Here is a 15,235-nt window from a genome sequence, read left to right as displayed (position 1 = left end):
CATCAAGATAATAGTTCCGATATTGTCAGGCAAGGTAAAATCTGACATCTAATATTTATGCTATCTTTGAATTGACATACGCCAGAAATAGCTTTGCATCCGGGAACAGTCACATGGAATTGTGACGTTATGATACTGTGTATAGAAATTATGACAAATTCGAATTTATGTTGCTGAGTAATAGATTGTCTTAGTTTAAGGATCTGATTTTTTTTTACAATTCTAAAACAGATTGCTGTGGACATTAATGATGAGGAAATACAATCAAGAACAGATTTTTAAAAATGTATTATGATGGCCGTTAATCAAGATAGTTGACAGCTAGGCTCATGTCACTTAGTGACACAATGAAAAGTTGAAGTTTAGAGTGTAAGGAAGGCTAACGGTGCAAAAATAACTTGCAGCTACTGAATCTTTCCAACTTGATTTTTTTTTCTTGTTCTCACTCATAACTGCTAATATTGCCCTCTCTCTGTATCGTAGCGCATTGCATTGCATCAAGTAGTATGACACAAAATCCAGATCACAGATACGTAGCAAACAGAAATGATGAACTGTCTTTTCGGTCTGTGCTTCAAGTATCGCATATGATCACAAAGTCAGGCAGAAACATCGATGGCGAGAAACAGAACATCAGTTTTGTCAGGTTGAAAGATAAGCCTGAAATTATAACGGTGTCAAACAAAATATTGGTTTGAAACAAACGGCGATCGACTATCAGCACTAGCGATGTTACATTCGTCTTGTCGCTAACGTTACACCAAACAATTGCCTGTAAGGTTTTAACTAAACTGCCTTATCTCGATTGGCTCAATAACGTCGCACTGGATGACTGTAAAAGGGTTGTTACTGCGACAGGTTATACTCAGATCGTAAAACAAAATAATTAGTAAATCAGATACCCTTCCATTACAGAGTGTAAGAAAATACGAAAGTAGACTTTGCATAGGTTTTAAAACACATACCAGATAGATCCCCGAAGCTTCTAAAATTCAGCTTCTCAGCAAGTGTACGTGATGCCAGCAATGCGTTATCCGCATATTCATGTGCCTAACATTAAGAAATGTTGATTTTTATTTGGACCAATGTTGCCTCGTATGCACACTTGGAAGTCGCATCTCGTTTAAAAAGATAGTTATAGTAAAGCAAATTGCACAGTAAATAAAAGCCGAAGGGTTCATTTAGTTATGAACCTTGAATTGAGCTTTTCAGTCTTGCTCGATGATCTTTCCAACGATTGATCAATAGACAAGGTTAGGACAAGCCTTTAAAAGAAATTCTAATTTGTAATTTATATGTTCAGCTTAGCTCCCTGGGTTTTACTAAGAATTGAACGCTTTTGCAGATACCTCAAAGTAGCTTATTTTTAACTAATGTAACATGTCGGTAATTTATCTTCAGTTGTAAATAAAACAAAATGTGGAATGCTAAGGAAGAAATAAGATAGTTCGCAAACACTGTTAGACAGAAGTGAGGAGAGTATGCGGCCTTCTTCTATCTACTGCTGTGACGGTACTGAAGGAGCTCATAGTGCTTTTGTTGGTCTTGTCACAGAAGCTGGAGATTCGGTAGAGGCGGTGAAGATGTTAATATATCATTCCGGGATGCGGTGCTGTCTTATGACGTGCTGCCAGTGAAGAATGGAATGGAAAGCCTTCTTGAAATCAAGGTTCACGTACAGACATAAATAGATTTCCGTTAGATTTTCTTACAGAAGATAGCCAGCATTTGGCAAAGAGCTGTATCTGTATAGTTCTTGTATTTCGTAATCTTTGGTCTTTTTAAATGGTTTGCACTTAACTGATTCTATGTACAGTACTTTGATATACTGTAGCACCTGTCGACCTAATATTAGCTCATAATAGAATGTTCAAAGATCAAAAGGACTTTGAAGTTCACTTTAATGTGGATTACAGCCATACATATAAAGTTTTTTTTCTGATGGCTGTTATAAAAGTGTGTGTGTAAACAGGACTAGTTATATTAAGCACAACAAAATATCATATGATGATCATAGCAAGAGGGTATTACAAGATCTAGCTTGCTCTGCCTTAACTAAGTTTGCATTTTACATTAACTCATTTGTGACTACTGATGTGCTTCGCTATTATTCATACTGAGCACACAATCTAAGGCTGACAATCTAGTATAGTACTCAGAGAGTGCTGCAATATTGGAGTCACTGTCTTTTAGATGAAACGTTACTCTGAGACCTGCTTCATCTTCTCAAGTGAATGAAAAATACTTCATGACTTTATTTCAAAGAGAACAGGAAAGTTATCTTGATGTCCTGACCAATATTTATCCATCAATCAACATAAAAAACAAATTGTCTGACCATATATCACATTGCTGTTATTATGTATTTGTTGTGTGCAAATAGGCTGCTGCAATTTCTGCATTAAACTGGGGACCATCCTTCAAAAATATTCCATTGGTTGTCATAAATCGGATTGTATAAACACAGATCTTTCTTTTCATTAGGTGATAATCGATAGATATTGTTACCAAACACTGTAAATATGGGAAGCAGCAAGGGAAATGAGAGAATGAATCGATTATGTTAACAGTTAATATCTCACAAATTCATATAGAATATCATTTATTAATTCACATATTAACTTTCAAACTCTGCCAATGAAATATATTTTTGATTATAGTTTGTGAACAGTGAAGGCATTGACAATATATCATATCCTGTACTAATTTGATAGGAAAATGATCAAACTGTAATTTGGTTGAGAAAGAAAGCAAAAGTACAAAATGTTGTGAATGCTGAAAATCTGAAATTAAAGCAGGAAATGTTAAAATAAATGCTTAGCAGGTCAGATAGCATCTGTGGAGAGCAAGAGAGAGAGAGTTAACATTTGTGTTAATGATCTATGGCTAGAATTGGAAAAAGTTAGTGGTGTAACAGTTTTAAAGCAAGATGTAGAAAGATGGAGTTGAAATTCAGGGAATGAGAGTGATCAAAGACAAAGTCTGGATTAGGATAGAAGTTATAGGATCATGGGAGTGGGCCATTTAGCCCATTGAGTCTACTGCATTCAATAAGATTGTAGCTGATCTAGTTGTTGGCTCAACTCTACTTTTGTGCCTACCCACCATACCACTTGACTCTTAGGCAGGAGGATTCAACCATGATTTGCAAAGTCAGATATATTGTGAGATACTGAGTTAACATTTCAGGTTGGTGGCCTTTTGCCAGACTTGGGAGAAGTTAGAAACATAAGCGGTTTTAAGCAAGTACAGAGACAGAGAAAGGCTGGGTGGCAGTAGGAGAATGAATGAGGGCACTAAAAAAGGGAAGGTCTGTGAAAGGCAGAAGGCAGGAGGATTAAATCACAAAAACAAAATAATACAAAGCAAAGGGAGATGACAAAGAACCAACCAATGAGCTAGAGGATGCAAAATTGTGAAAAACAGAATCAACACAGTATTGTCATCTAACAAAAATGAGAACAGGTAATGATCTGAAATTTTTAAACATTGTTGAGTCTAGAAGGCCATAAAGCGTCAGCTCAAAAGATGAGATACAGTTCTTCAAGTGCATAGAACCATAGAAACCGTACAGTGTGGAAACAGGCCACTCAGCTCATCAAGTCCACACTGACCTTCTGAAGAACATGCCAACCAGACAAACTCCTTAACCTATCCCAGTAATCCTGCATTTCCCATGGCTAATCCTAACCTAACCTAGACATCCTGCACACTATGGGCAATTTAGCAGGCCAATCCACTTAATCTACACGACTTTGGACCGTGAGAAGCACCCAGAATAAACCCATGCAGACAGTGGGAGAATGTGCAAACTTCATGCAGATGGCCACCCAAAGGTGGAATTCCCTGGTGCTGTGAGGTAGCAGTGCTAACCATGGTGTCACCATGCCATTGGCCCTGTGTAGGATGCTAAGGCCAGAGAATTAATATGAGAGGCAACCAGAAACCTGGGCTCATGCTCTGAAACTGAATGGAGGTATTCCACAAATTGGAAAAAAAAACAAGCAGTGTGTTTTATACTTACAATGCCATAGTGACTACATCATGAACAATCAACACAGCATACTAAACTGAAAGAATATAAGTACATATGGTTCCACCTGGCAGAGATATTTGAGCCTGGATGGCAGGAAAAAATGAGGTATAAAGTAGGGATTATATTTGTCAATAAGGTGCTAAAGGGAAAGGGAAGAATTTGTTTGGAATAATTTGAAAAATGCAAATAGTTAAACTGAAGGTGATCTGTCAGCCAGTGTCATCCCTAATTCGCAAGATCTATTATCTGGTGTATGAGATGAACAACGTGTTGGGGCTTTATAAAGCATTTTGTCCTGTTGGTGCAAAATCACGCTGAAACACAGTTCAGGGAGTTACCGTAGCTCCAGAATGAAATAATGCCATCGAGGTTGATATCCCATCATGAAGTCACCCTTTTCACATGTGACGAGTTATTGACACTGATCCAGCTTCCTCAGAACCAGCTTTTCGAATGAACATAAATTATGACACTTCTGTTTATACCTGTCAGCCAGAGCTCCCTGACTGGACCAAGTTAACAGCCCCAATAAGGGAAAACATATTTTATGATGTCTACCTGGTTGACCGTGTTACAATCACTACACACAGTAGCCAGACTGATCTGTGAACTGGGTGCATGGAAATCAGTACATTATGCTGGTAGAGTAAAGATGGAGGACAGATAGTCACTGCTAAACCTATCATAGTTTCAAGAAAGACCACCTAAAAATTGTCATAAGCAGGAATTTTGTATGATTTTGCTCCCATTTAACAAATACCCACAGCTACTGATGTACTTGGAGCCTGCTCATAGCAGCCCTGCATGATGTTAGCTGACTTAGTACAGACCAAGGATTGAGCTGGGAACCTTACTGGTCAGTATACTCAGATTCATAAAACATGGTGAGTTTACTCATGGAGTTAATGGGAGAAAACCAACTGGTCAATGTTTGTGGAGTGCAATTATCCTCTATCAAACCTGAATTGATGGGACAGCCAATGTTTTTATTTGGATCAAAAGTTTTCAGATCACCTCTTTACAAGTAGCTGAGTATTTACACATAGCTTGGTGGGGTTCATGCTCAGAACTCTAAATGTAGGACCCTTGGTAAACTGACAACAACACTAAAAGACTGTTTGCAACCTGTGAAACAGTTTCAGTAAGGTGTAATGTATTGTGATATGATTTTGCTTCATTATTAATGCAAAACATACACTTTCTACTCATTTGTTGATACATTTCACTACATGTTTATACATTAAAAGGTTAGGAGGCAGCAGAGAGTTTGGGGCAAGTTATTGTGCTGGGAGTACAGAGCTGCCCAGGACCCCAAGAATGATTAATCTTTGTTTGGGAGTGGACTTCTATTACCAAAGTGAGTTGCTCTGGAGTTAAAGGTCAGCAAATGTAATATTAACTGAATCAACTGTAACAAAGTCAATGAAAATTACAGAACAGAAAATCGCAGGTCCATTTGTATACCCATACTAAAAGCAAAACTGGTTGCTTGATATCCTAGCAGCTACAATGTTTTAGAGAATGCACTTTTGGGCCTGTGCCGGATAAGAATTTCTTATAAATTATATATGTACATATGTTTTAACTAATTGATGTAAACCATACTGAATTAATATTTAAATTTGTTTAAAATATAAATGAGATACAAATATGCATTCACCACCACTTACTTATACAGTTTGATAAGGGAATACATCTCAGTTAGTTTTAATGTGAATGAACGTCAGGAAAGTTGGACTATGAAAACTGCAAACAGTGATAGGATTAGCATTATGACTCGTGACTAGATTTGTTTTGTATTTCAGTTGAGAAACAGTTTTGTAATAGTTTCAGACTATCTATAATGTTACACTGATTATTATGTTTCATCTCTTTTTGTAAAACCTCAGAGACCGAGTGGAGAATTATGTCTACTTGTTCATCATGAAGGGTTTCATATACTTTGCTACCATTTTTTTCCACACTTTGCATCTTTGATATTAATGCAAACTTTATTACTTAATAATATGTGCAACATTAATATTAATAAGGCAAGCTTATACTAAATACATCGATCAAGACTGGTAATGGAGATTAAATCTATATTTTGGATGGTGTGTGCAAAATAGATGGAGGTTCCCTTCAGGGAGACGATATTCTATGCTACACAATACATAATTTTTCCCTTTAATCTAGCAGGAAGCTGGATTCAATTTTATTTTAATGTTGAAATTTTAATTTGTATCAAGGAATCAAAATACTGCACAAGCTGCTACCTTCTTCCTATAAAAATAAAAGCTTGGCGATCTCTTCAAAGTATCTAATTAAGCTTGTGATAAATGAAACTTTCTAGTACCACCAGGGAGAACGTTGATCCTGAAATGTGGATTCATCAGCTGTGCCCTTTTCAATTACAAAGATCCAGGTAACAACCTCCCTTAAGCTTGTATAACTGAACAAGTGTCCAGCACCAGGAAGAACATCTTGTATGCACAACTTGAAGAAGTCATCAACCACTTTCAGGTTAATGCCTAGTAGTATAAGTTTGTATAAATGTTTGGAGGCTCTTACTGTTACTCAAGTTGATGAAGACTTTGTGGTAAAGTTTTCAATCAACCTGTTCAGACAAGCGGTGACACACCTCTGGAGCAGGTGGGATGTGAACATGAGAGGGACAAGACTGCAGTAATGCAGAAGCATTTAAGGTTTTGGTTCTTTTTTTTTAAAAAAATTATAGTTTCACACAAACATGTGTCCATTTTTACTTTCTAAATCCTTTCACTCTCCAGAAGCCAACTCCCCACCAGGGAAGAATCCACATCTTAATCAATGTGCTTAGACATATTGTAAAACATAGGCAAAAGTGAGGACTGCAGATGTTAGAAACCAGGGTTTAAATTAGAGTGGTGCTGGAAAAGCACACCAGGTCAGGTAGCATCTGAGGAGCAGGAAAATCGATGTTTCGGGCAAAAGCCCTTCATCAAGAATGGAGGCAGGGAGCCTCCAGGGTGGAGAGATAAATGGGGGGCTGGGGAGAAGGTAGCAAAGAGTACAATAGGTGAATGGGGATGGGGATGGAGGTGATAGGTCTGAGGGGAGGGTGGAGTGGATAGATGGGAAGGGAGATTGGCAGGTAGGACAGGGCATGAGGACAGGGCTGAGCTGGAAGGTTGGAACTGGGGTAAGGTGGGAGGAGGGGAAATGAGGAAACTGAAGTCTACATTGATGCCCTGGGGTTGAAGGGTTCCGAGGTGGAAGATGAGGCGTTCTTCCTCCAGGCATCGGGTGGTGGGAGAGCGGCGGTGGAGGAGGCACAGGACCTGCATGTCCTCAGCAGAGTGGGAGGGGGAGTTGAAATGTTGGGCCACGGGGCGATGGGATTGATTGATGCGGGTGTCCCGGAGATGTTCCCTAAAGTGCTCTGCGAAGAGGCGTCCAATCTCCCAATGTAGAGGAGACCGCATCAAGACGTAATATATCAACAGGGCAGGGGGCACTTGAATCCAGACCTTTTAGCCCATAAGTAGGAGCACTAACACAGCTTCACAAGAGCCATTTATCAAACACCTTCAGGGCTACTGTAATAATAACAAATATTGGGGAGGATAGAGAAAGAGGAAGGAACTAAATTAAAATGGAGTTGGATGACTTTGGTTCACGTTTTAATGTAATCTCATCCAATCTGATTAAAGATATTGTAACTCACCTGTGGAATCAGAGAACGGGGAGGGAGGTTATTTAAAATTGGAGAACTCAATGTTGAGTCATCTGGGCTGTAGGTTGCCCAGGCAGAAGATAAGGTGCTGTTCCTCCAATTTGCAGTCTTATTCACTGTGACAGTGGAGGAGGCTGAGGATGGTTATGCCAGAAAGGGAATGGGAAGGGGAATTAAAATGCACAGTGACTGGGTCAGATTGGTCCCTGCGGGCCCAGCTGAGGTGCTCAGTGAAATGTGCCCTGAATTTATGTTTAGTCTCACAGACCACATTGGGACCACTGGATACAGTAAACTAGGTTGGAGGAGAGGCAGGTGAACCTCTGTCTCACCTGAAAGGACTGTTTGGGGCCCTGGATGGACGTGGCGGGGGTGGCATGGTGGCAGGTTTTGCATCTTTTATGACTGCCCGAAAAGGTACTTGAAGAAACATCCTCTCTATTTTATCAATCCCTCATACAGCATCTCATATAACTCATTTAGTCTGTGTCCAAGCAGTCCGTAGCAGTCCATGTCCAAACACAATAAGATATGGACGATATTCAGGCTTGGGCTGACAAGTGCAAAGTAGCATTTATGCCAGACAAATGCCAGCTTATGACGATCACCAATAAGAGACAATCTAATCACCACCTCTTGACATTCAATAGTGTTACCATCACTGAATCCCGCACTATCAACATCCTGGGAGTTATCATTGATCAGAAACCCAATTAGAATTTAACTACATAAACGCAGTGGCTACAAGAGCAGGTCAGAGGCTAAGAATACTGCGGTGAGTAACTCCCCTCCTGATTCCTGAGAGTCTATCCACCATCTACAAGGCATAAATCAAGAGTGTGATGGAATACTTCCCACTATCTGGATGAGTGCAGCCCCAACAACACTCAAGAAGCTTAACACCATCCAGGATAAACCAGCCTGCTTGATTGGCACTGCATCCACTCCCTCTATCATTGACACTCAGTAGCAGCAGTATGTATTATCTGCAAGACATACTGCAGAAATTCCCTAAAGATCCTCAGGCAGCACCTTCCAAACCCATGACCACTTCCATGTAGAAGGACAAGGGCAGCAGGCATATGGGAACACCACCTCTGTCAAGTACCCCTCCGAGCCACTCACCATCTTGAATTGGAAAAACTGTATATCACCATTCCTTCACTGTTGCTGAGCCCAAACCCTGGAAATCTCTCCCGGATGGCATTGTGGGTCAACCCACTACAAGTGGACTGCAGATGTTCAAAAAAGCAGCTCACCACCACCTTCTCAAGGGCAACTAGGGACGGGCAATAACTGCTGGCCAGCAAATGACGCCCATATTGTACAAAAATGAATAAATTAAAGAAAAATTTAGATCTCATCTCATTCTTCTAAATTCCTGAAAGTAAAAGCATAAAATGCTCAATCTCTGAAACCTTTCATCTCTGGAATCAATCGAGTGAACCTTGTCTGAACTGTCTGCAATGCAATTATATAATTTCTCAGATAAGGGGACCAAAATTCTAAGCAATACTCCAAGTGCTGTCTCACTAAAGTCATGTACAGTTGCAGCAACACTTTCCATTCTGTCCTGTCATTCAACAATACTTGTCAAGTGCTGGCTGCAAAACGTAATCATGTAAATGAATAGGCTGCACAAAGTTGCCATGTTTCCTCCATGTGAAGCAGTGAGTGTGGGCTGTGCACACATTGCAACCTTCAATTTTGTTTCTTGCCTTATTTAATTTTGTGGACAAAAATTCTATTCAAAGCACCCAGAAAGTCAAATTCTGTCAGACATCAAATGATTTCCATCAAAACAAACATTTTGGAAAAAAGTAATGTTGATTTGGAGAGCTTTGGTTACTATTTCATCACTTCGAAAACAATATTACTAAATTATATAAAAAAAACACATGCTTTCGAGTAAATTTCATGAATTGTTTATTTTCATATTTGCAATGCACTTTGTGACAATCTAGAATTTTATTAATCTACAAAGATGAACATTTCCTTTTTTCTCAAACTTCTACGGTTTCTCAAATTTGAATCTTGAGATCTTCATTAAATCGGCATAATATAATTCTATGCAATATACATAATATACTACATTGGAGCAAAGCTGTTTTAAGTATTCTTATTGTAATCATCTTGTGACAACTCCCATCTCTGAGCTTGACATAATTTTTGATGTCGTTATCAATGCAGTTAAATAATGATAACTCTTCCCCATAACAGAAGGACTCTGTTCTGATGATACTGCAAATTATAACAATGAATTCTGAATGAATTCAAGTATCTTGATGAATTATGCAACCATAAGACATTACTCATTTCAAGTTAAAATTTCTCATTCAGAGAAACAAATAAACAAAGATGAAATTATCTTTTCTGTCAAAATAGCTTAATACAAATATAATTGTATTCAGGTTTATATTGTTATTTCTATCTATATTTTGCTCATTGTCTTAATTTGCCTACCTTGTACTGTCCCAAGTTTTCACAGCTCTAAAGTCAAGAGTTTAAAATTAGTAACAAATCTTATTTTGAGGGATTTGTCTTGATCATTTATCCCTTTTGCTCCCTCTGCTATTTTTCTTGCTGCATGTCCACTCCTTAGATTGAACAAGGACAAATGTTTTGGCCAGCAAATGCCTTGGATATTGTGACCATGCCAATATGCTGTTATTGTTGAACACTGTGGAGGAGCTGAACCTTCTTTTGGTTCTTCTCAGTACCATGATCAGACCATTAAAAGTCTTAAAATTGCTAAGTTAATAAGGTTCGGGGACAAGATGAGCACTAGCTATATTATAGTAGATGCAGACAGTTTTACAAAAAAGATTATGTTTACAGAGAAGACATACATTTTTTAAAAGCAGTACATTCCACATTTATTTTGAAGGAAAAGAATGTCCAACATTATCTTATGATTTTCACTTGAAGCATTGACTAGTTCAGATGTTTACAGTTTAAAAATGCTACGTTTGTGGCCTCATACTTTTGAGTTTACTGCAGGTACTTCTGAAGTGGAGACAAGGTGTTTGGTTGTTGGCGATGTAGACCCTGAAGAATGTTGTAGCTGACGTATGGTTTGATGATCTTTAAGAATGCTCAGGACGTCATCTAGTTTCTGGTCTATTTGTGTGATCTGTCAACAAAAACATGAGTTCATCAGCTTCACCCTCACCTTTTTATTACTGCATTTACAAGATGACTGACTTTTTCTCCTGCTGTATTCACAAACCTCCAACCGCTATTCTTTTTCTCTTTCATTATGTTTAACACATTGCAAATGGGAACTTTTGATCACAATTTGTAGAATACCAAGATAAGAATCAGTTTATAAAAAGATGTTTTGCAATGTACTTATTGAAGAGAAGACCAATGATTAATGGAAAATGGTCCAGATAGAACTCAGTGAATTAAATGTAATTTATGACTACACAGATGACTTTGTCCACCTACAATGAATAAGTAGATTTATAAAATATATTATCCAATATTTTATAGAAAACCACGCTTTTCATTTAGTTAGAATATTTGCAAGGGATGCTGTGAAAAAATAATTTTAAAATATCTTTGAAACAAATCTAGGAAAGTTAAAAGTCATCTTAGCGTTCCAAGGTTGGGAAAATGTGCATTCTGGTAAATGTTCTTTTTTATTTTCTTCAAGAAAGACCAACATTGCAAACCCTAACAGGAATAGACTTCTAAATTTACAACATGACAGAAAAATAACACCAGTTGTATCATCAATGACCTTTCTTCTGTCATAAGGGAAGAAGTGGGATATTTGCTGATGATTACATGATATCTTTTGTGACTCCTCAAGAGACAAAAGTGGTTTAGAATCATATGTAGCAAGACTTGTACAATATCCAGGTATGGGCTGACAAGTGGCCAGAAGCATTTTGTGTCACACAAGTGGTGGACAATGACCATGTCCAAAAAGAGATTTGTAACCATCGCTCCTTGACATTCAATGGCATTGCTATCACTGACTCCCCAACTATCAGCATCCTGGGAGTTACCATTGACAAGAAGTTGAACAGGATAGCCACATAAGTACTATGGGTCAGAAGTTAGGAATCTTGCAATGAGTAACCTACCTCCTGACTGTCTAAAGCCTGTTCAGCATCTACAAGGCACAAGTCTGGTGTGTGATGGAATTCTACCCACTTGGCTGGATGTGTGCAGCTCTAACAAGCTTCTAGAACTTTGACACCATCCAGAACAAAGCAGTTCACTTGATTGGGACCACATCTACTCCCCTCACCACTGACGCTCAGTAGCAGCAGTGTGTATTAGCTACAAGATGGACAGTGAAAATCACCAACGATCCTTCAACAGCGCCTTTCAATCTCATAATCACTACTGTCTAAAAGGACAAGGACAAAACATGGTAACACCCCCACTTGCATGTTCCCATCCAAGTCATTCACCATTTTGACTTGGAAATATATTGCCACTTGTTAATGTTGCTGGGTCAAGATCCTGGAACTCTTACAGAATTGTGGGTTTGCCAAGAACAAATGAACTGCAACAGTTCCAAAAAGCAGCTCACAATCGACTTCTCAAGGCACTTGGGGATATGCAATAAAAGGCAAGCCAGGAAAGCCTGTATCCCATGAATAAACTTTCAAAAAAAAACCCAAGATTTTCTGTCCAATTTCTTTAAGGGAATCAAAGAAATTCCCAGCATGTATGCAGAGTGATTATAAATGTTAGGAAAATCTCCTTCATGCAGAGATGCTGCAATGCTTTGCCATGGGTAACAGTTTGAGAGAGACTACATCAGTGGTTATCAAATTGATTTTACTTGGCAAAGTGCTGGCACTGATCTAATGTGCTAAAAGATCTCCTTTTTGCTGTTAGCTACTGTGATTTTGCATCATGAATAGGTTTTACAGTAATACAGCTCATTATCCTTAATGTAATATTATTCTGTTTCTTTGTGCATGACGTTTCGTGAAGCTATTCATCCAGGAATATATTACTTACATTCTGATGTAGAATCAGCTTTCAGAAACATTTTCGCAATTCGTCACTTTCTATATCTGCACTGCCACAAATAAATACAAATAGCTGCTATAGTTATTTTTCTGACCATAGTAAGGCAGAAAATAATTGGCTAAAGTAATGCTGGTCTTTATATCTAGAGGACTGGAGTATATGGTGCAGAAATTATGCTACAGCGATATCAAACCCTGGTTAGACATCACATAGAGTACTGTGAGCAGATCTGAGCATCACAGCTAAGGAAAGATGTACTGGCCCTGCAGGGAATATAAAGTAGATTTACAAGAATGATACTTGGACTTCAGGGATGAAGTTATGTGGAATGATTATACAAATTAGACCTGTTTTGTCTCAAATTTAGAAGGTTAACGAGTGATCTGATCAAAGTCTTTAAGATTTTAACAGGAAAAGACAGGGTAGATAAACTATTTCTACTGGTCGTAAATACTAAATCCAGGGGGCATTGTCTGAGAATTAGGGATAGATCATTTAGGAGAGATGTTAGGAAACACATCTACATACAAAGGGTGGTTGAAGTTTGGAGCTTTCTTCCACAAATGGTAGTGGATGCTGGATCAGTATTAACTTTACGTCCGAGATAGATACATTTTTGTTAAGCAACAGTATTAAGGGGTATGGGCCAAAGGCAGAAAAATGGAGTTAGATCACAGATCAGTCATGATCTTATTGAATAGTGGAACAGGCTCAAGAGACTTAGTGCCCTACTCCTGTTCCTATAAAATTCTCTGCTGTCTGTACAGGTGACAATTGAGGGCATTTCATTGCAAACCTGTATTGGCCTCCTCTTATATCTGGGAAATGAATATCATGGTTGGGACTAAAAAACAACAGGTTGTGAGTGAATATGTGCAATTGGCTTTGTCTTGCTTCCAGCACTCTATAATGTAACCTGCAGCATGAAAGTATGGATCCCAGAGCAGCAGCAATTGTAGTTGTACCCTGTCTTCTCCAGAATTAAAATTTACAACAGTAATGACAGGTATTCAGTGCATTATGCCTTTGCTATGTAAACTCTTTGATGGATCTAACCCACTGTAAATACCTTGCCCTTTCCTTGTGTGCTTTTATATTCTACTTTTCAAATAGAGTAACAGTCCCAGTTAAATTATGTAATATTTTTTCTTCAATAGCCACCTATGAAACATGCAGAGACAGAATTTCAGTTTTCTGATGATCTATTCTAATTTTAATGGAGAGAAATTGCAAGCTATTAATTCAGTTTCTCCTGGAAGTTCTGCAGTCTATTGCCAAGGTTATGAGATAGTCATCAAAACCCCACAGAAACCCAGACACCAATATTCTAATAATCTTTTTGTGAAAACCATTTCTTGTATCTCTCAGTAATCGACCATATTGTAATCATGAGTCTCTGCCACCAGTTTGCCACCTTCACCAACAGAAATAATGGGCAAGAATTGAATCAGGCCAATTCTGCTCTGGTGTCAGAGATTTCCAAGAAGACAGTGAAAGCCTGTTTTAGGCAAGTAAGCAAAGGTTTTGCCACATTTTCAATGAAGTCATGGTGGCACAGTTCCTGACTAATTCCTATTACTAATTTTGCAAAATTTTTGTAATTTTATAAACCTGTATATGCAGATTTATTTTACAAAAAGTATGCATTGTGATCGAGCTATAAAGCATATAGACCCCTTACTGGAGAGGTTTTACATTTAGAACATAGAACAGTACAGCACAGAACAGGCTCTTCAGCACACAATGTTGTGCCGACCATTGATCCTCATGTATGCATCCTCAAATTTTGGTGACCATATGCATGTCCAGCAGTCTCTTAAATGTCCCCAATGACCTTGCTTCCACAACTGCTGCTGGCAACGCATTCCATGCTCTCACAACTCTCTGTGTAAAGAACCAGCCTCTGACATCCCCTCTACACTTTCCTCCAACCAGCTTAAAACTATGACCCCTCGTGTTAGTCATTTCTGCCCTGGGAAATAGTCTCTGGCTATCGACTCTATCTATGCCTCTCATTATCTTGTATACCTCAATTAGGTCCCCTCTCCTCCTCCTTTTCTCCAATGAAAAAAATCCGAACTCAGTCAACCTCTCTTCATAAGATAAGCCCTCCAGTCCAGGCAGCATCCTGGTAAACCTCCTCTGAACCCTCTCCAAAGCATCCACATCTTTCTTATAATAGGGCGACCAGAACTGGATGCAATATTCCAAGTGTGGTCTAACCAAAGTTTTATAGAGCTGCAACAAGATCTCACGACTCTTAAACTCAATACCCCTGTTAATGAAAGCCAAACATCATATGCTTTCTTAACAACCCTGTCCACTTGGGTGGCCATTTTAAGGGATCTATGTACCTGCACACCAAGGTCCCTCTGTTCTTCCACACTGCCAAGAATCCTATCCTTAATCCTGTACTCAGCTTTCAAATTCGACCTTCCAAAATGCATCACCTTGCATTTATCTAGGTTGAACTCCATCTGCCACCTCTCAGCCCATCTCTGCATCCT

At 38.7% G+C, this 15,235-nt stretch overlaps 1 protein-coding gene and 1 long non-coding RNA gene across 2 annotated transcripts in view; one reads left to right on the top strand and one right to left on the bottom strand.

Annotated features, from left to right (window-relative positions):
• The first annotated feature begins 819 nt into the window (after positions 1-819).
• Positions 820-2,429, top strand: LOC140457795 (uncharacterized). Its single transcript, XR_011953363.1, has 2 exons — positions 820-1,253; positions 1,555-2,429. It is a non-coding gene; the product is annotated as an uncharacterized lncRNA (long non-coding RNA).
• Positions 2,430-9,732: 7,303 nt separating this feature from the next.
• kcnq1.2 (potassium voltage-gated channel, KQT-like subfamily, member 1.2) overlaps positions 9,733-15,235 on the bottom strand; it is a 567,343-nt gene continuing 561,840 nt past the window's right edge. Inside the window, exon 18 of the mRNA XM_072552112.1 lies at positions 9,733-10,863. Coding sequence (XP_072408213.1) covers positions 10,708-10,863 — 156 coding nt within the window. The 3' untranslated portion in view covers positions 9,733-10,707. The remainder of the gene's footprint in view (positions 10,864-15,235) is intronic.

This window comes from Chiloscyllium punctatum, chromosome 32 (genome assembly GCF_047496795.1).
Source record: "Chiloscyllium punctatum isolate Juve2018m chromosome 32, sChiPun1.3, whole genome shotgun sequence".
NCBI classification, from domain to species: Eukaryota; Metazoa; Chordata; class Chondrichthyes; order Orectolobiformes; family Hemiscylliidae; genus Chiloscyllium; species Chiloscyllium punctatum.
This window is presented reverse-complemented; position numbering and strand designations above follow the sequence as displayed.